This window comes from Procambarus clarkii, chromosome 56, assembly GCF_040958095.1.
Source record: "Procambarus clarkii isolate CNS0578487 chromosome 56, FALCON_Pclarkii_2.0, whole genome shotgun sequence".
NCBI classification, from domain to species: domain Eukaryota; kingdom Metazoa; phylum Arthropoda; class Malacostraca; order Decapoda; family Cambaridae; genus Procambarus; species Procambarus clarkii.
Genome location: NC_091205.1, coordinates 5,159,485 through 5,180,931, shown reverse-complemented (window position 1 = coordinate 5,180,931; position 21,447 = coordinate 5,159,485). Strand labels below are relative to the sequence as shown.

The 21,447-nt window shown below is 41.9% G+C and overlaps 1 protein-coding gene across 1 annotated transcript in view; it reads right to left on the bottom strand.

Moving 5' to 3' along the window:
- LOC123748151 (uncharacterized) overlaps nucleotides 1-21,447 on the bottom strand; it is a 486,109-nt gene that overhangs the window by 178,329 nt on the left and 286,333 nt on the right. The window contains exons 8-9 of the mRNA XM_069305699.1: nucleotides 11,816-12,068; nucleotides 11,125-11,182 (exon numbers count right to left, since the gene is read on the bottom strand). Coding sequence (XP_069161800.1) covers nucleotides 11,125-11,182; nucleotides 11,816-12,068 — 311 coding nt within the window. The remainder of the gene's footprint in view (nucleotides 1-11,124; nucleotides 11,183-11,815; nucleotides 12,069-21,447) is intronic.

Below are 21,447 nucleotides of genomic sequence, written 5' to 3'. Positions count from 1 at the left end.
GCTCATAACAGCTGATGTGTTGACTTGTCTGCAGGTGGAATGTAGATCTTCAATCAACTTCTTCATTCACACTTATGGATACACATGCCCCTTACAGCCCCCAGTCTGTCATTAGGACTAGAGGAGGTAGGATTTACAACCCTACCTAGGGACTTCAGTTGTGTTAATTTTGCACAGAGTAATTTTTAACTTAGTACAATGCAAGTTTTATGTAGTTCTCCTCATATATCAACCTCGGGAATATTTCCACAACCACCACCACCACTACCAATACCACCACCACTACCACCATCACCACCACCACTACCACCACCACCGCCACCACCACCAACAACAACAACCACAACAACATCACCACCACCACCACCACCAACAACAACAACACCATCACCACCACCAACAACAACAACAATAACCCTAACACCACCACAACCACCAACAAGAACAACAAGGACCCACCATAGACAAATAAACCTGCAACTCTGCAGGAAAGCGAACACTCTACACCCGCCAGCAGACACGGAACACCCGCCAGCAGACACCCACCTGAGTATAGACGAGCAGTGTGTACTGGGTGTTGACACTCCTCAGTGGGCCGGAGACACAGTGTATCATGAAGCCGTGGGCTGTGTGGTTGGTCACTCTGCAGCTGTGTACTGGGCCGGGGCGACCTGTACAGCGGGAGTAAGAACACCCACGGTGAGACACCACCCACCAGAATGGACATATTGGAAGAGCAGCAAAGGAAAGGAACAGGGAGAGATAGTGAGAGTAAAGAGGAAGGAAGGAAGGAAGGAAGGAAACTATCAGGGAAAAACACCAAGCCATTACGACGAATATAGCACTGGGAAGGGGGTCAGGATAATGATTTGGGATGGGACCGGGAAACGGAATGGTGCCCAACCACTTTGACGGTCGGGGATTGAACGCCGACCAGCATGTAGCGAGAACGTCGCTCGCTCGTACATTGTCCAGCCCAAGTGGTTAGAAAATGTAAAGTGAAGAAAATAATTTAATAAGATGGAAAGAGGGAGAAGAGAGAAAAGAAAAAGAGAAGGAAACAAAGAAAAGGGAAAAGAGGGAGAGCGGAGGAATGAGAAACACTAAAATTCAATACCATAAAATATATGTTAAAGGATAAAAAGTTTCATATAAGAAGAAAGCAAAATAGGATGACGAAAGCGAGAGTTGAGAAGAGTGTCGACAAATAAAGTGGGAGAGAGTGATAGAGAAAGAGGAATGTGGACGATGATAGATAACACGGTGACAACCAAGAGATAACATTTAAGTAGATGGAAGAAAAGAGATAGGAGGCGGCGGAACAAGAAATGGTACATGTAAGAGGCAGAGAGACAGTCAGAACGACTGAGAGCAAGAAGGAGATGATAGCGACAGGATACAATGGCACGATGATGAAGATAGGAAGCAATGAGGGGATTATAAACGTAGGAAGCAGTGATGGAGGATAAAGATAGGAAGCAGCGAAGGACCGATAAAGACAGGAAGCAGTGAGGGGATGATAAAGACAGGAAGTTGTGGGGGGGACGATGAAAATAGGAGACCGTGACGAGATGATAAAGATAAGAGTTAGTGTGGGGATGATGGAGATAGTACATACAAAAAGAGACGGAAGAGAGCAAGTGAATAAAACAATTACATTAAGGAATGTCAAATAATTATACAATAACAATGAAACGTATAACAAATGTCATTCAAAACATAAATAATCATAGTAGAATTATATACAATGACTGGACTCAATATTGACTCACCACTGAGCAATTAAATAAATGTCACTTTTCCTTTCGGTATTTCATGAAGAAACCAAACTTTTTCGTGCATAATCCTGAAAATTAAACTACAGAAATAGCAATTTGTGTTTTGGAAGAAGTAGTACATACATTTATGCATATATATATGTATATCTATCTACCTTCTATATAAATAAAAATGGAAATGTTCGTTTGTTCAAAATCGCTAATCTCCGAAAGTTCTTCACCAATTGCTTTAAAATTTTTACACAACGTTCCACTCCCAACCAGCCAGATTTTTATATATCTACTATATACATGCCTCACCTGTGACAGGAAAAAACATGTTTTTTTTTTTAAAACCGCGCCATCTGTTGGACGTAAGGGCAACACGTGCTAAAATCTCAAAAAGTTCTTCATCGATTGCTTTGAAATTTTGATACAACGTTGCATTCGAATAGGCACGTCTTTTCATATACCTACTATATCGATGCCACTCCTGTGACAGATAAAAACATGCGTTTTTGAAAAACAGCGCCATCTGTTGTATATAATAGCAACATGCACGGTATACTAAATATGTCACGAATTCCATTTCATTGATTCCGATTGCATTGATAAATTTTATTTTGATATATTTCGATATATTCTATTTTTAATTGAATTATTATGTGTTACATTGTGCTGGAAATGAGCTGTGTTGTTTACCATACCATTCATTTCGTAAGTATAAGTATAGATGCCACACCTGTGACAGGAAAAACTATGCTTTTCTTGACAAACAGCGCCATCTATTGCATGAAAGAGCAACACACATGCTATACTAAATATGTTACAATTCCAGTTCAATGTTTCTGATTGCATTGATAAATTGAATTTTCATAGATTTTGATTTATTTTCATTTTGATTTAATTATTTTGTGTGACTTTTGTTAGAATTGCACTGTGTTGTTTACCATACCATTCATTTCGTGCGTACAGTTTATTTTTTTTTCATATTTTCATTTCATTTTTTAACAGTTTTTCTTATATTTCAGTGATGGAAACATCAGATCACTTGATGTTCCCAATTTTCTGATTGGGAACATCAGACCATCAGGATGGTGGAGTGGGGAATGGTGGGGAGGACGAGGGGACGGTGGAGTGGAGAATGGTTGGGAAGCCGAGGAGAGGAGAATATGGTGAGGAAGACTGGGGGACAGAGAAGGATGCGGTAGCCGGGTACTGCCAATTAATGCACAACTATATTCTACCCACTTCAAGACTCCGCACCTATATAGAATCATCAAGAAATATGGGCCAATAGGAACTTTGCAGTTACTTCCATTCTTCCCTTTAATTTACCCAATTTATACCCATTGCACTGTATTCTGTCTTGTGTTGAAAGTTTGCTCTATCTTGTGTTGAAAGTTTTGATCACCTCATCCAAAACTGTTGTAACATATCACCTCACCCAAATGCGGGCATATAAGATGAAAGATGTTTAAATGATAGCATTGTAGAACTATGTTTAGTGTTTGCAGGTTATAGTTGTGTGTGTGTTAACTAAAGTCTTTGAAAATATAGTAAGTTATTACGAAACGCGTTCAAGTGTCATGTCAGACTAGAAATAAAAATGAATTTTGGAGAATTGATTTTTCAATTACCATCGACAATGAAAAGAAACATAAGAAATATTGAGAAAATTCGTGTTAGAATTATTAATCTTACTTTTACTGTCTTATTTAATATATATATATATATATATATATATATATATAAATATATATATATATATATATATATATATTTTTATATATATATATATATATATATATATATATATATATATATATATATATGTATATATATATATATATATATATATATATATATATATATATATATATATATATATATATATATATATATATATATATATGTCGTACCTAATAGCCAGAATGCACTTCTCGGCCTAGTATGCAAGGCCCGATTTGCCTAATAAGCCAAGTTTTCCTGAATTAATATATTTTCTCTAATTTTTTTCTTATGAAATGATAAAGCTACCCATTTCATTATGTATGAGGTAAATTTTTTTTTATTAAAGTTAAAATTAACGTAGATATATGACCGAACCTAACCAACCCTACCTAACCTAACCTAACCTATCTTTATAGGTTAGGTTAGGTTAGGTAGCCGAAAAAGATAGGTTAGGTTAGGTAGTCGAAAAACAATTAATTCATGAAAACTTGGCTTATTAGGCAAATTGGGCCTTGCATAGTAGGCTGAGAAGTGCGTTCTGGCTACTAGGTACGACATATATATATATATATATATATATATATGTCGTACCTAGTAGCCAGAACTCACTTTTCAGCCTACTATTCAAGGCCCGATTTGCCTAATAAGCCTAGTTTTCCTGAATTAATGTATTTACTATAATTTTTTTCTTATGAAATGATAAAGCAACCCTTTTCTCTATGTATGAGGTCAATTTTTTTTTATTGGAGTTAAAATTAACGTAGATATATGACTGAACCTAACCAACCCTACCTAACCTAACCTAACCTATATTTATAGGTAAGGTTAGGTTAGGTAGCCAAAAAAAGCTAGGTTAGGTTAGGTTAGGTAGGTTAGGTAGACGAAAAAACATTAATTCATGAAAACTTGGCTTATTAGGCAAATCGGGCCATGAATAGTAGGCTGAGAAGTGCGTTCTGGCTATTAGGTACGACATATATATATATATATATATATATATATATATATATATATATATATATATATATATATATATATATGTATTAACGCACTTCTCACCCTACTATGCAAGGTACGATTTGCCTAATAAGCCAAGTTTTCCTGAATCAATATATTTTCTCTAATTTTTTTTTCTTATGAAATGATAAAGCTACCCATTTCATTATGTATGAGGTCAATTTTTTTTAATTGGAGTTAAAATTAACGTAGATATATGACCGAACCTAACCAACCCTACCAAACCTAACCTAACCTATCTTTATAGGTTAGGTTAGGTTAGGTTAGGTAGCCGAAAAAGTTAGGTTAGGTTAGGTTAGGTAAGTTAGGTAGTCGAAAAAACATTAATTCTGAAAACTTGGCTTATTAGGCAAATCGGGCGTTGCATAGTAGGCTGAGAAGTGCGTTCTGGCTACTAGATACGACATATATATATATATATATATATATATATATATATATATATATATATATATATATATATATATATATATATATATATATATATATATATATATATATGTATATATATATATATATATATATATATATATGTATATATATATATATATATATATATATATATATATATATATATATATATATATATATATATATATATATATAATTTATATATATGATGATTTTCTTTATTTAAAAAAAATCCAATTGGTTTATTTGAATTATCATTATTATGTTATGTTACGAACATAAATTATTGACTTAATTATGTTAGGTTTGGTTAAGATAGGTTAGGATAAGTTAGGTAGGATAGGTTAGGCTCGGTTATATATCAACGTTAGTTTTAAGTTAAATTAAAAAAAAATTAGCTCATACATAATGAAATGCATAGCTTTATTATTTCATAAGAAAAAAATTAGGAAAATGTATAAATTCAGGAAAACTTGGCATATTAGGGAAATTAGACCAAGTAATTGTAAGCCGAGTACAGTGTTTTGGCCACTAGGTCCAACATATGTCCGCCTGGGACATGTCAACGCCTGGCACATGTCAACGCCTGGCACATGTCAACGCCTGGCACATGTCAACGCCTGGCACATGTCAACGCCTGGCACATGTCAACGCCTGGCACATGTCAACGCCTGGCACATGTCAACGGCTGACACATGTCAAGACCTGAGACATGTCAACGCCTGGCACATGTCAACAGTTGACACATTTCAACAGCTGAGACATGTCAACGCCTGGCACATGTCAACGCCTGGCACATGTCAACGCCTGGCACATGTCAACGGCTGACACATATCAAGACCTGAGACATGTCAACGCCTGGCACATGTCAACGGCTGACACATATCAAGACCTGAGACATGTCAACGCCTGGCACATGTCAACGGTTGACACATTTCAAAAGCTGAGACATGTCAACGCCTGGCACATGTCAACGGTTGATACATGTCAACACCTGAGACATGTCAACGCCTGGCACGTGTCAACGCCTGGCACATGTAAACGGCTGACACATGTTAACACCTGAGACATGTCAACGCCTGGCACATGTAAACGGCTGACACATGTTAACACCTGAGACATGTCAACGGTTGACACATGTCAACATCTGAGACATGTCAACGCCTGGCACGTGTTAACGCCTGGCACATGTCAACGCCTGGCAAATGTTAACCCCTAGCACGTGTCAACGCCTGGCACATGTCAACGCCTAGCACATGCCAACGCCTGGCACATGTCAACGCCTGGCACATGCCAACGCCTGGCACATGTCAACGCCTGACACATGTCAACGCCTGGCACGTGTCAACGCCTGGCACATGTCAACGCCTGACACATGTCAACGCCTGGCACGTGTCAACGCCTGGCACGTGTCAACGCCTGGCACGTGTCAACGCCTGGCACGTGTCAACGCCTAGCACGTGTCAACGCCTGGCACGTGGCAACGCCTGGCACGTGTCAACGCCTGGCACGTGTCAACGCCTGGCACGTGTCAACGCCTGGCACGTGTCAACGCCAGGCACATGTCAACGCCTGGCACATGTCAACGCCTGGCACATGCTAACGCCTGGCACATGTCAACGCCTGGCACTTGTCAACGCCTGGCACATGTCAACGCCTGGCACATGTCAACGCCTAGCACGCGTCAACGCCTGGCACATGTCAACGCCTGGCACATGTCAACGCCTAGCACATGTCAATGCCTGGCACATGTCAACGCCTGGCACATGTCAACGCCTAGCACATCTGAATGCCTGGCACATGTCAACGCCTGGCACATGTCAACGCCTGGCACATGTCAACGCCTGGCACATGTCAACCCCTAGCACATCTGAATGCCTGGCACATGTCAACCCCTGGCACGTGTCAACGCCTGGCACATGTCAATGTTACGAACCCGGATCCAGCGTCCGAGCCCGGAGCAGTGACGACCGCGCCATCTGTGGGTCAGCTCCCGAAACCCCCTCCAAACGGACGACGACACCTGGTGAGGACGACGTGTACTGGCCTCGAGGGCCAGTTTCCAGTCTGGTTCAGCGCTCAACACAGCCGCTGCTGACCTCTGGTGAGGTGGTGCTCAGACACCAGCGCCATCTATGGAGTGGATAGGTGGGCGTTTGTGTCTGAGCCTGTAAGTGAGGTGCCTTAGTGTGTCCCAGTTATTGATGACGTGTCTGCTTACAGAGTCGACCTGGGACTGCTGTGATGGAAGTTGAGTCAGTCTACCCAAGGCAGTCGTCTCCATACCTTGTGCTTTGCTGCAGCAGCTGTGAAGTCGTCCCCCGGAAGAACACTGTGGTGTTACCCTGCCAGTGGAGTGGCAGTAGATGGATTACCCGGAACCGACTGCTGGAGACGATTATCCACTGGGGTATTGAGGACAGGAGAGTGATTTGTGGTATCACACGAGGCTCCTGTCTAGGGCGTTACCCTTATATCGTTCGTGGAGTGGCCTGACCAGCCTTGCTGATCCGGAACCTGCCAGCAGACCGGCTGGACTTGTGGTTGACGGCCTCCACGGCGGTGCCCCCAGTGGAGCTGTGTTTTGGCTGGCCTGTGTCTGGGGTAGACTCAGCTTGGTCGAAGGATTCGTCAAGAGACCACAAGGATCAAGAGCACCGAGGACTCAGCACCGAGAGCCTGGATCCAGAGTCTTCAGCAGAAGACCAATGTGTATTTCCCCTGTACAGTGTTAATACCCCTCCCCCTGTGCACTCTTTTATATATTATTTATTTGGTGATGGTAAATTATAGTCTTAAGTTCTTAACTTTCTTTCCCTTCCCCCTTTAAGTTTCTTGCGTCACGGATCACATCCTTTGAAAGCCACTACTGGCTTGGGGTCGGATACAACTTCCTCTAACAACATCAGAGTAAGAACCCCGTTGCGTCCCGAGAGGGCCGTAACAGTCAACGCCTAGCACATGTCAACGCCTGGCACATGTCAACGCCTGGCACATGTCAACGCCTGGCACATGTCAACGCCTGGCACATGTCAACGCCTGGCACGTGTCAACGCCTGGCACGTGTCAACGCCTGGCACGTGTCAACGCCTGGCACGTGTCAACGCCTGGCACGTGTCAATGCCTGGCACGTGTCAACGCCTGGCACGTGTCAACGCCTGGCACGTGTCAACGCCTGGCACGTGTCAACGCCTGGCACATGTCAACGCCTGGCACTTGTCAACGCCTGGCACTTGTCAACGCCTGGCACGTGTCAACGCCTGGCACGTGTCAACGCCTGGCACGTGTCAACGCCTGGCACGTGTCAACGCCTGGCACGTGTCAACGCCTGGCACGTGTCAACGCCTGGCACGTGTCAACGCCTGGCACGTGTCAACGCCTGGCACGTGTCAACGCCTGGCACGTGTCAACGCCTGGCACGTGTCAATGCCTGGCACGTGTCAACGCCTGGCACATGTCAACGCCTGGCACTTGTCAACGCCTTGCACTTGTCAACGCCTGGCACGTGTCAACGCCTGGCACGTGTCAACGCCTGGCACGTGTCAACGCCTGGCACGTGTCAACGCCTGGCATGTGTCAACGCCTGGCACGTGTCAACGCCTGGCACGTGTCAACGCCTGGCACGTGTCAACGCCTGGCACATGTCAACGCCTGGCATGTGTCAACGCCTGGCACATGTCAACGCCTGGCACTTGTCAATACAAAACAAGTTGGTGTGTGTTGTGTGAGACCTGAGCCATTAGAGGCGTCACTGTGAGAGGAAGACTGGCAGCCCACGTACAATTTAATGGATCTTCCCAGAAAACTCTGGTCATCCTCCTCTGTGGGTTTTCTTGAAGTTTTCTGCCCTGTGACTGTAATTGTAAGAGTGAGGGGGGGAGGGAGAAGGAGGTGGGGGAAGGGAGAAGGAAGGAAGGAAGGAAGGAAGGAAGGAGGTAGATGTAATACGGAGACAAGAAACTGAGGTAGAGAGGGTAGACGAGGGATAGGTGTGAAACAAGATGGGAGAGAATTATTGAGAGGTGTTGGAGGTACGAGAGGGAAGGGAAGAGAGTTATCAGGGGAAAGCGCCAAGCTATTACTTCTACTATATAGCACTTGGAAGGGGTCAGGATAAGGATTCGGGGTGGGACGGGGGGGGTGGGAAGGACTGGTGCTCAACTACTTGGACGGTCGGGGATTGAACGCCGATCTGCATGAAACGAGACCGTAGTTCTACCGTCCAGTTGAATTTATTATGCGAAAATAGTTATATTACTTATTACACATATTGAATTCAAAATATTTAGTTCATATGCCACTCAAGTCATCGCGTGCTGAGGCTGCCACACAAGCTTCCCTTGGGTGTTCCGGCGCTGCGTCTCAACCACCAGAACGAGAACTTGCATCTTAGACTGTACCTATATGAGACATCTATGTACGGAAATTGACTTTAGCAAATTATACATCTTCTCATGTTTTCACCATTCACAAAAAATACACCTTCGCTCTATCCATGGTTCTCACCCCTGCAGCGTATATATATGCATGAGTGTGGAGGAGATTTAACGTGTGTGTGTGGCGAACGTTATCTCTCCAACGAGTCAAGACACATTATGGTGGTAGGGAGCAGCCGTGCAGATAATGTGAGCCTTGCTGTGTCGTCCATTCAGGTGGAGATGGAGATGACAAGTGCCTCCCCTCCAGCCCTCGCCTTGCAGTCTTGGCATAACCATATGAGCTTCATAGCGTGAAGCAGCTTCGCTTGGGTCTGGTTATCTGATGAGGCTTCACTTTCTTAGGGTGAGAGGGAGGCTGGAGCCCTGCCGGATGCAGCTACCATTGGCCAGAAAGCCTGCTATGGTGCTCCCATAGTGGGTTACTATGTATCTCTTACGTACGTGTGTTCCTATGATCTTACCTAGTAGTGAGAGGAAGGTGTTGCCTGAGCGAGGCGGTAATTCCTGGTTATGTGCGATCGACTCTTTTATAACATCATAAATGTAAGTGTTTAAATAATTAAAATGTTAAGTGTTTTAAAATCTTAACATCTAAAATTACTAAAGATAATGAAAACAATTAATCATGAAAGCAATAGTAGTAATAATAAAAAATATTAAAATAATAACAATAATGGTAACAATAACAATCATTACAATTTTGTTAATAATGATAATCATAATTAATATATAATTTTAATGTCACTCGTTAACTTTTTAATATGTTTTATACATGGCTTGTAAAATCTCTTGTATGTCTGGCCCTCTCATTAACACCTCGCTAACTTCCATCATTCCTGGCGGAGTTTGGCAACATCTCTCCTCACCAACGTTTCCCTCACCCAGAGTTTGCTAACTTTGACAAATACTTCAAAACCCTCTCGCTTATCTAGCGGAAATTTCCATAACTTTTGTATCTGTTTTGTAAAATCGTTACCAGCTCGTTGACAATTCGTTTATTAATTTTTTGCCATCTGTCACTCAGACTCTTTTGCTCGCGTCTCTGATAGTCTCTGAAGTTCTGGCTCCATTAAGAAAGATAGTTCACATTGATAACACCTCGTTATATCTAACACCTCGTTATCCCTAACACCTCGTTATATCTAACACCTCGTTATCCCTAACACCTCGTTATCTCTAACACCTCGTTATCTCCAACAAATCGTTATCCCTAACACCTAGTTATCCCGTAACACCTCGTTACCTCTACCACTTCATTATGTCTAACACCTTGTTATCTTTAACACCTCGTTATCTCTAACACATCATTATCTCTAACACCTCGTTATCTCTAACACCTCGTTATCTCTAACAACTCGTTATCCCTAACACCTAGTTATCCCTAACACCTCATTATCCCGTAACACCTCGTTACCTCTACCACTTCATTATGTCTAACACCTTGTTATCTTTAACACCTCGTTATCTCTAACACCTCGTTATCCCGTAACACCTCGTTATCTGTACCACCTCATTATCTCTAACACCTTGTTATTTCCAACTCCTCGTTATCCCTAACACCTCGTTATCTCTAACACCTCGTTATCTTCAACACCTTGTTATCTCTAACACCTCGTTATCTCCAACACCTCGTTATCTCCAACACCTCGTTATCTCTAACACCTCGTAATCTCTAACACCTCTGTTATACTCAAATTGAATGTCAGTTGAGACACAACCAATCACAGGCAAGTAGTCCTCTGACGTCATGCCAGACAGACAGTCACCAGCCGTGCTCCCAGCAGGCTCAGTTCTCCAGACAGACTCAGAGTAGGTGGACCTCGGCTGGCCAGATATACACCTTGTTGTCTCAGTCAATAAATATACAGAAGTGCCTACTGTGTCTACATTCAACCCCGCAAGGCAACGAATACTGGTAGCAGCAGTGGGATCCAGAATTATTTTTTTGGAAACGAAAATTCAAGTACCCAACATCGCCTTGTGTTCCAGCCGCCAATGCCATCAGCCGCCTCCATAAGCCGCCATCCTGCCACCAACGCATCAATTATTGTACCAGTCCGGGGTCCTGTTATCAGCCACTACTCTAGGTCGACGATTTCAAAAGTAAAGTGCAATATTTGCAAGAGAGAACGAAATTTCATCAGCGAAGGGGAGAGTAATTTGCTGCCAGCTTTTTTTTTAATTTCCCGCGCCACGTGGGAACCTGCACCACCACCGCCACCCAAGCCCACATCAACAAGCCATGTGTGTTGCCTGTACCAGTTCCATCTATTGCAATCATCTTCTACAGCTTCAACTGCTCTGCAGCTGTGTGTGCAATCTTATTGAGAAACAATTGCCGAAAAAAAAGACTATAACCGTCTGACTAGTGTCGCCCCCCAAGCTCACACACCTCGCCACCCCTCACCATCGCCACCAGCCCCCTTGCTACATCATTTTGTGTGAACTTCGACCTACCACATCGTGCTTCCTTCGCCATCATCGTCGTCGTCAAAGTTTATCTTCGCGCTTCCAACATCAATTCCTAGTGTGGGGTCTCCCGAGCTTCGCGCCTCTGCCGCCAGCAGTGCTGCCGTCGCACCAGATTGTAAGCAAAACCTCGCATGTGCCTCTTCACACACGCCGTGTCGCCGTTTTTCGTGATTGGCCACTGTTATATTGCAAATCCTGCAGCCCTGAGTTAAGTAATTATGAGCTAAAATATCGTGTGCTATGGTTTAATGAGGTTTAACGTAAATATATTCACAATATCTTATGAATTAACCTTTCAGTGACTTGTTAAATATTGGAGCTGGTTCAGTACTCCACTCCCCACAGTTTCCTTGTGTGATTTCAACATTCCTGCTTCTCACAGTAATGTCATTAAATATTAATTGTGCTACTAGAGTGTTATTGGTAAATTCAAATGGCAGTGAAGTAAGAAATCCTTGTTTTAGTAGCAGTTAAGGATTTGTACAATATAATTTTTGTGTAATTCCTCCAGGCCTAAAATTGAAATTTATTCCTTCAACATTTCATATTATAATTTTTACCGTAGCAGTTATACACATACGTGTCCAGTTTATGTGCTACATTTATATTTCTTGCATTGCCACTTGTTGTGTTGAATCATTTTAATGAAATTTTGCAATTGCACTTTCCAGTTTTTATTCTAAATTGCTGTGCTTAGCCTGGTTTAATTAATGTACATGCTTCTAATTCCAGTCATTTTAATGAAAGATTGCTAATTTAATTCACAATTTTGCTTGTTCTTAATTATTTGTTGCCTAGCCCAATTTAATAATTCTATTTTTGCCATTTTCTTACTTTAGCCACGTTGATATTTTTTTTTTGGGTGTTTATTTTTGTTTATACCATTTCTGATGCCTGGTGCACTTAATTATAATCTGCGTTCAAACATTACTTCCACGGCTGTGACAATGCCTACCACTGTTGAAACCCCTTCAGACTCAACGGGAACAGTTGCTCATCCCAATGGCCAGAGATCAGCTCAGGAAATGGCCATTCCTCTTTTTACTGGTGAATCCCGCTTATTAGAGTCATGGTTTAGTAAGGTTGAAGCGAAAACTGTTGCACGTTTTTCCAAACCTACTGATGCCGAATACTTAGCAATTGCACGGTCAGCTGTGGACACAACCAAAGGTGATGCACGTTTTGTTGTTGATGAAAAAGCCATTGTTAGCATCCAGTCTTGGTCTCAATTTAAGGATTTCTTTCGCCGGCGCTTTGTTAACAAAGGAGACCTCGACCCGTATAGGTTAGTCAAGAAAATTGCCAATGCCACCATGCAGCCTGGTGAATCGTTTAATGCGTTTACTAGCCGTCTCGATCAGTATCTGTATGCCTTAGTTTCTGCTATGAATAGTTCATTGGTTAGATAAAGACAATAATCTGTCCCCTGAGGCTACGACCAAGATGATAGCATTTGGGACTTTAATGCATTTTGCCCCAGAGCATACTAAACCGATCATTGAGCAACAAAATTTTGGTGTTAAACATGAAATTGGTGAAGTGTTTGGGGCTATTAACAATGCTGCCGATAAACTAGCTCCCCGAAGTGCTCAACTGTTGCCATCCTCTGATACTGTAAATGTAGTAACAAGCTCTCAGCATCCTCCCACAAACTCTCAAAACTCTTGGTCGCAGAACTGTACCCATGGTTGTAGCCCCCAGTCAAATTCGCCTCCTCATAAGTTGCCGAAACGCCATAGTCCACAATCATCCACTCCCTCATGTTGGCATTGTGGTAAGAGTAACCACCTCGCAAGGGACTGTTGGTCCGCCCCTAGATCATCACCTCCTAGACAATTCTCTCGGTCCCCTCGTCAATCTAATCATTCTAGGCTCCCATATTGCAAGTACCATAAACAAGTTAGTCATCAGAGTGCAGATTGTAGAGCTAGGCAAAGGACATCCCCACCTCGTGTATCCCACGGTCAGTCTTGGCAAAACGCACAGCGTCCAAGACATTATCAGAACTCACGTAATTACAACTCCCAGCCCAGCTATAATGCAACTTCGAATTATAATACTTTGCCACAGAATGCTGGAGTTAAGAATGTTCGCTCCATGTCGTCGGGAAACCCCCAAGGCCATCCGCTAACCAATTCAAGCTAGCCAATCCTAGTGCCCTCCCTGTGCAACCCATTCTCGCAAATTTAATAAGTCAATATTGACTTATTAAATATGTGCATAGGTGACATACTTAACATAATAGTTTCCCTTGAAAAGCTTCATAGAAAACACCGACCTTACCTAACCTACTTAGTATGTTAAGATAAGCATCTTATTGCTTCGTAATTACAATTATTACCTAACCTATACCTATAATAGGTTAAGTAACAATTGTAATTACGAAGCTACAAGATGCTTATTTTAACATACTAAGTTGGTTAGGTAAGGTCGGTGTTTTATATGAAGCTTTTCAAGGGAAACTATTATGTTTAGTATGTCACCTATGCACGCAACTAATAAGTCAATATTGACTTATTAAATTTGTGAGAACGGGTTGCCCTGTGTATTCAGTACCTAACCAAAATAGATTTGGACACTTGACAGAGGAGGACACTGACTCTAGACCAGTTGTAGATGTTGACGGAACCACAGTGAATTTGACACAGACGAGACGCAGATGTCCCAGACAACATAAGTCACAAGTAGTAACTTGTCCAGTGTCAAGTGATGGTCCCCTTGTCTCAGCTATTGTACATGGTAGAGTTATAAAAGGTTTTCTTGACTCAGGTGCAAAAGTTAATATTGTCAAGCCCTGAGCTCTTAAAGACATTGAAAGTAAGCACCCTACTACAGTAAGGAAGTGCCCCATACCTTTTCTAAGTGGTGTTTTAGGAAATAAAGTAAAAGTTCAGGGTGAAATTGACCTCCCACTCAAGTTAGATGGTGTCACATTGTCTATAACATGTTTAGTTGTTGATGTTATTCATTTTCCTGGAGACATTCTCTTGGGTCTGTACACCATGATTGATGAAAATATTGCATTGTTTCCCCATCGTTGGAACATAAGTATCAAAGACCACGTCATACCCTTGTGTAGCATGTATCGACAGGGCCATGAGTTTAACCTTCAATCAGACTATGTTAATTTTGTTGACACCCGCCTTGCTAGCGTAGGTTTGTCAGATCATTGTCGTGGTAGCATACCCGAGAAAACAGGCACTCGAATGAAGCATCGTAGTTGTGCAGTTGTTAAGGAGAGTGAGTATCGGGACTTTCTGGAAGGGGACGCCCTAACGGATTCTCGTTGTCTTGCTCGCCTGACAACTTCCATCTCTGAAGTCGGTGGTTCCACGGCTACTGACACTGTGCTGCATTCTCATTTTCTCACCAGAATAAGAGTTAAGGTTCAGGGAGTACCTGAGTTGTCGGATGTGATTGCGGAAAGTGAAACATGTAAAGTGAATGGTACGTTTGTTGAACCCTCTTGGCACACAGTGCAGGATGGTACTGTTACATTTATTGCAAACACTAGTAATGCCGACATCCATCTTCAGTCTGGTACCCATGTTGTAGATTTTGCCCATTACTCGTTCCCGGTGCGAGTTGTGGATGATGTCTCCATGGATCATACTGTTTGTACTCTCACACCAGGAAAACAGGGATCTCATGAGCCAGAGGTGCAAGCGCTACACCTCAATCCTACTTATTTTCCTGACTCTGTGGCTCAGCTTTTGGAAATTTTGAACAGGAATAGAGCCGTTGTTGCTCTACCAGGAGAAAAGTTAGGTCTCACTCCTCTTACTACACATAAAATTCCCCCTTGAACAAGGAACTACGCCTATTTATGTACCAGCTTACCATCTTCCCCATTCTCAGAGAGCAGAAGCCTAGTAGAGGAAATGTTACAGAGTGATGTAATTGAATTGAGTAATTCGCCATGGAACGCTCCATTGATTCTTGTACCAAAGTGAGATGGGACTTGGAGACCTGTAATCGATTATCGGAAGCTTAACAGAGTAACGATACCTGATCGTTTCCCACTTCCAGTTCTAAATGATTTGTTGCAAAGTATTGGTCGAAATAAAGTATTCTCAACGTTAGATTTGTTGCAGGGATTCTGGCAAATCCCCTTTGATGAGGAAAGTAAACAATTGACAGCCTTTAGTACTCCCAATGGTCATTTTCATTTCAAAAGAATGCCATTTGGTTTGCGGAGTAGTCCCATAACCTTTTCATGGCTCATGACAAATCTATTTCGTAGATTGATAGGAAGTACTCTTCTAGTTTACCTTAATAATCTCATAATCATGTCGCAAGATGTTCAGACTCATTTCCAGAACCTTCAGAAAGTACTTGCAAAGCTCGCTGAAGCTAATTTAAAAATAAAGCTTACAAAATGTTCATTTTTAAAGGAGAAGATTAATTTCCTACGTCATACAGTTACACCTTCAGGTATTACGTTGAATGAATAAAAAATTATTGCTGCCCGTGATTTTCCAACACCTCGTACTGCAGAAGCCGTAAGACAGTTCACAGGTCTTGTAGGATTTTATCGTTCATTTATTGCTGGATTCTCTATTATAGCCACTTCACTTTATAAGTTGCAAAGAAAAGATGAACCCTTTGTTTGGGGAGAGGCCCAGGATCAGTCATTCAAAAAACTCTAGTCAGCCTTGATATTGTCACCTGTCCTTAGGTACCCAGATTTTTCTAAACCTTTTACGTTGGTTACAGATGCTAGTGACATAGGTCTAGGTGCTGCATTACTTCAAACAGAAGGTCACAGAGATCACGCAATAGCTTATGCTAGCCGCACATTATCCAAAGAAGAGAAAAATTATAGTGCAACAGAACGAGAAGCCTTGGCAGTTGTCTGGGCACTTAAACATTTCAAGGATACAATTTATAATTACCCAGTTCATGTTCTTACAGATCACCAACCATTAATTCCCTTGTTTAAAAATAAGAATCCAGTTGGAAAGTTTGCTAGATATTTGCTCACAATTCAAGAATTCAATCCCACAATTGGTTACATTCCAGGAAAGCAAAATGTTGTAGCCGATGCATTTTCTCGACACGTAGCTGCGATTCAGTTAAATTACCCAGCATTAGATGCTACAGTAGTTGAGACGGAACAAAGACATGACCCCATATGGGCACCCGTCATTAAATTTTTGACTAAGCAAGACACTCGCCCGATTCATAAACCGACAGTACCATTGAAGGAATTAGTGATGTTAGACAATTTACTGTGTAGAGTAGTAAAGCTAGGGACAGCCCCGAGGAAATGTTGTCAGTTAGTTGGTCCAGCTGTCTTGGTACCAACTGTGATAAAAATTATCCATGATGCTCCCGCAAGTGAACATCCAGGAAAGGATCGTACACTCCAACTAGGTCGATTGAAGTATTTTTGGCCAAAAATGGCTAAGAAGATTGCTCATTATGTTGACAGATGTTTAACTTCCTTACAGCACAAGGGACATGTTTCAGGACCTAATCCAATTCAGGTGTACCCAGCAACGAAAGCTCCTTGGGAACGAGTATCGATGGATTTATTGACAAATTTTGCGGAAACAGAGAAAGGGAACAAATATTTGCTTGTAATTGTTGATAATTTTTCATGGTTTTGCAAACTAGTTCCTATCCCGAACAAGACAGCAGAAACTATAGCCAGTGCATTCCATGACCAAATAATTTGTATATATGGTATGCCTAAAGTAATCCTTTCAGATAATGGTCCAGAATTCAGTAATAGTATTTTAACTAGCTTGTGGGATTTATATAACATTAACAAATGTAGTATCATGCCTTATAATCCAGCAAGCAACGGATTAGCTGAACGTACTAACAGGAAAGTGTTAGATGCCTTGAGAGTCACGTTGAATTTTGATAACAACAATTGGGATGATTTTATATCCTTAATTCAGTGTGCTATAAATTCTTCAATTAATGTTTCTACAGGTGACACACCTCACACTATTCTTTATGGTACAGATAAGATCCTCCCTAATGAATTGATTAACGTACCTCCTACTCCCTTATATAACGTAGATGATTTTATTCAAGTGAAGCGTAGACAAATGCAACTAGTATTCAAGAAAATACGAGAACAACTGTCCAAAGCTACAGCCGAGTTCACTCTAACAAGGAATGCACGAGCTAAACCCAGTAAAATAACTATCAGATCTGTAGTAATGATACTTAACCAACACAGGTCTGGCCCTATGTACAAGTTAACTAAGAAATTTTTGGGTCCATATAAGGTAACCGAGCTTAACAAAGGTAACAAGTATAGACTTAAGAACTTGTTAACAGGAGAGTATATAAATGAACATTTAGACCACATGAAGTTAGCTAAAATGACTGTTGACGAGACTGATGAGGAAGATGACAATGAACTTACCCAGACAGATCCTCCTATTGGGACACCACCTTCAGTGGTTGTTACGAACCCGGATCCAGTGTCCGAGCTTGGAGCCGTGGCGACCGCACCATCTGTGGGTCAGCTCCCGATACCCCCTCCAAAAGGACGACGACACCTGGTGAGGACGCCGTGTACCAGCTACGAGGGCTAGTTTTCAGTCCCGATCAGCACTCTACACAGCCGCCACTGACCTCTGGTGAGGTGGTGCTCCGACGACAGCGCCATCTATGGACTGGATACGTCAGGTGTTTGTGCCCGAGCCCGTAAGTGAGGTGTTTTAGTGTCCCAGTTATTGATGACGTGTCTGCTTACAGAGCCGACCTGGGACTGCTGGGATGGAAGTGGAGTCAGTCTACCCGAGGCAGCCAGTCTCCATACCTTGAACCTTGCTGCAGCTGTTGTGAAGTCGTCCCCCCGGAAGAACACTGTGGTGTGTTAGCCTGCCAGTGGAGTGGCAGTAAAAGGATTTACCCGGGACCGACTGTTGGAGACGATCATCCACTGGGGTACTGAAGACAGGAGAGTGATTTGTGGTGTCACACGAGGCTCCTGTCTAGGGCGTTCCCCTTTTATCGTTCGTGGAGTGGCCGTACCAGCCTTGTTGGCTCAGAACCTGCCAGCAGACCAGCTGGACGTGTGGTTGACGGCCTCCACGGCAGTGCCCCCAGTGGACATGTGTTTTGGCTGACCTGTGGCCAGGGTAGGCTCAGCTTCGTTGAAGAATTCGTTGTGTGGCCACGAAGAAAGCACCGAGGACTCAGCACTGAGAGAGAGCGAGGATCCATAGTCTCCAGCAGAAGACTACAGTTTAATCCCCTTGTATAGTGTTATTACCCCTCCCCCTGTGTAACCTTTTTATATATTATTTATTGGTGGCGGACATTATATTATATTAAGTTCTTAGCTTTCTTTCCCTACTCCCTTTAAGTTACTTGCGTCACGGATCTCATCCCTTGATAGCCACTACTGGCTTGGGAACGGATATATATATCTGACTCTAACAACATCAGAGTGAGAACCCCGTTGCGTCCCGAGAGGGCCGTAACAGTGGTTGACAGACCACTTGATGTTCAGCAACCCCATACTAGCACTTATAATCTTAGATCTAGACCTCTCGTTTCAACCGTGCACTCGCCACATGTCCATTGGCTAGATGTTAACAAGGTTATCTCTCAAGATGATAGTTTGTCACATGAAGTTTCATCTGTTCCTGACCTTCAGTCAGAGCCAGAGTTGTATAGTGCTCTGGATGAGCTAGGTGTAGATATCCGCCGAATTTATAATTGAGTGCACTCTGCAGTTATTCTGTTTGTTTTGAAAAAAAAAAATCATTTGCAGTATTTCTACCACATGTGTCTTATTATTACCATTATATATAATGTATAGTTTTTCTCAACTTTATTTTGTTATAAAATAGATGCCATTGTTAAGTCTACTACCATTTGTATTTTTACAGTGCTTGTCATAAGAGTTCATTAATGTTCTAGCAACCACATTGTGGCAAGTGAATCCTAACAGCTATCACTCAGATGTTAGTCTTCTTGTTCCAGGTCTTGTATATAGCTTGTAAATATATTGAACATTGGTCTTGTAAATATATTGTACATTGAAAAAAAAATCCACATTATCTAATCTTAAAATTCATTTGTGGTTGTTAGGTCAGAACTTTGTTCCATTAATGCAATAATTGTTTAATTTTGTATGGTTTTCAAGCACATGCCATTGACACATGTTACTAATTTGTTTAGGCAATACCTTGAGTTGTATTGTTCATATCTGATCAGTAGACATCACATGTTCTTAATACTCTGGTTTAATTAAAGCATTGTTACGCGATTTTTCACACCTGATCTTCTTTCAATGTTTATTATGCAAATTTCACATGTAAGCCATTATTGAATGCCACCGAGGTCCGAATACCTCGTTATCTCTAACACCTCGTTATCTCTAACACCTCGTTATCTCTAACACCTCGTTATCTCTAACACCTCGTTATCTCTAACACCTCGTTATCTCTTACACCTCATTATCTCTAACACCTCTCGTTATCTCTTACACCTCGTTATCTCTAACACTTCGTTAATTCTAACACCTCGTTACCTCTAACACTTAGTTATATCTAACACTTAGTTATATCTAACACCTCGTTATCTCTAACACCATGTTATCCCTAACACCTCGATATCTCTAACACTTCATTATCTGTAACACCTCATTATCTCTAACACCTCCTTATCTCTAACACCTCGTTATATCGAACACCACGTTCTATAACACTTCGTTATCTCTAACACCTCGTTATCTCTAACACCCCGTTATCTATAACACCTCGTTATCTACAACACTTCGTTATCTCTAACACCTCGTTATCTCAAATATTTCCTTAACTCTAACTCTTCGTTATCTCCAACACCTCGTTATTTATAAAACTTCGTTATCTCTAACACCTCGTTATCTTTAACACCTCGTTATCTCAAATACTTCCTTAATTCTAACTCCTCGTTATCTCCAACACCTCGTTATCCATAACACTTCGTTATCTCTAACACTCCGTTATCTCTAACACCTTCTTATCTTTACACCGCGTTATATCTAATACCTCGTTATTTCCAACACCTCGTTATCTCTTACACCTCATTATCTCTTACACCTCGTTATCTCCTACACCTCGTTATCTTCAACACCTCGTTATCCCTGCCACCTCGTTATCTCTAACACCTCTTTATCTCCACCACTTTGTTATTTATAACACTTTGTTTTATCTAACACCTCGTTATCTCTAACACCTCGTTATCTCTAACACCTCGTTATCTCTAACACCTCGTTATCTCTAACACCTCGATATCTTCAAAACCTCGTTTTCTCTGACACCTCGTTTTCTCTAACACCTCTTTATCTCTTACACCTCATTATCTCCAACACTTCGTTATCTCTAACACCTCGTAATCTCTAACACTTAGTTATCTATAACACCTCGTTATCTCTAAAACTTCGTTTTTTCTAACACATCGTTATCTCTAGCACCTCGTTATCTTTTACACCTCGTTATCTCTAACACCTCGTTATCTCTAACACCTCGTTATCTTTAACACCACGTTATCTCAAAAATGTCGTTAACTCAAACGCCTCTTTACCTCTAACACCTCTTTACCTCTAACACCTCGTTATCTCCAACACCCCGTTATCTATAACACCTCGTTATCTATAACAC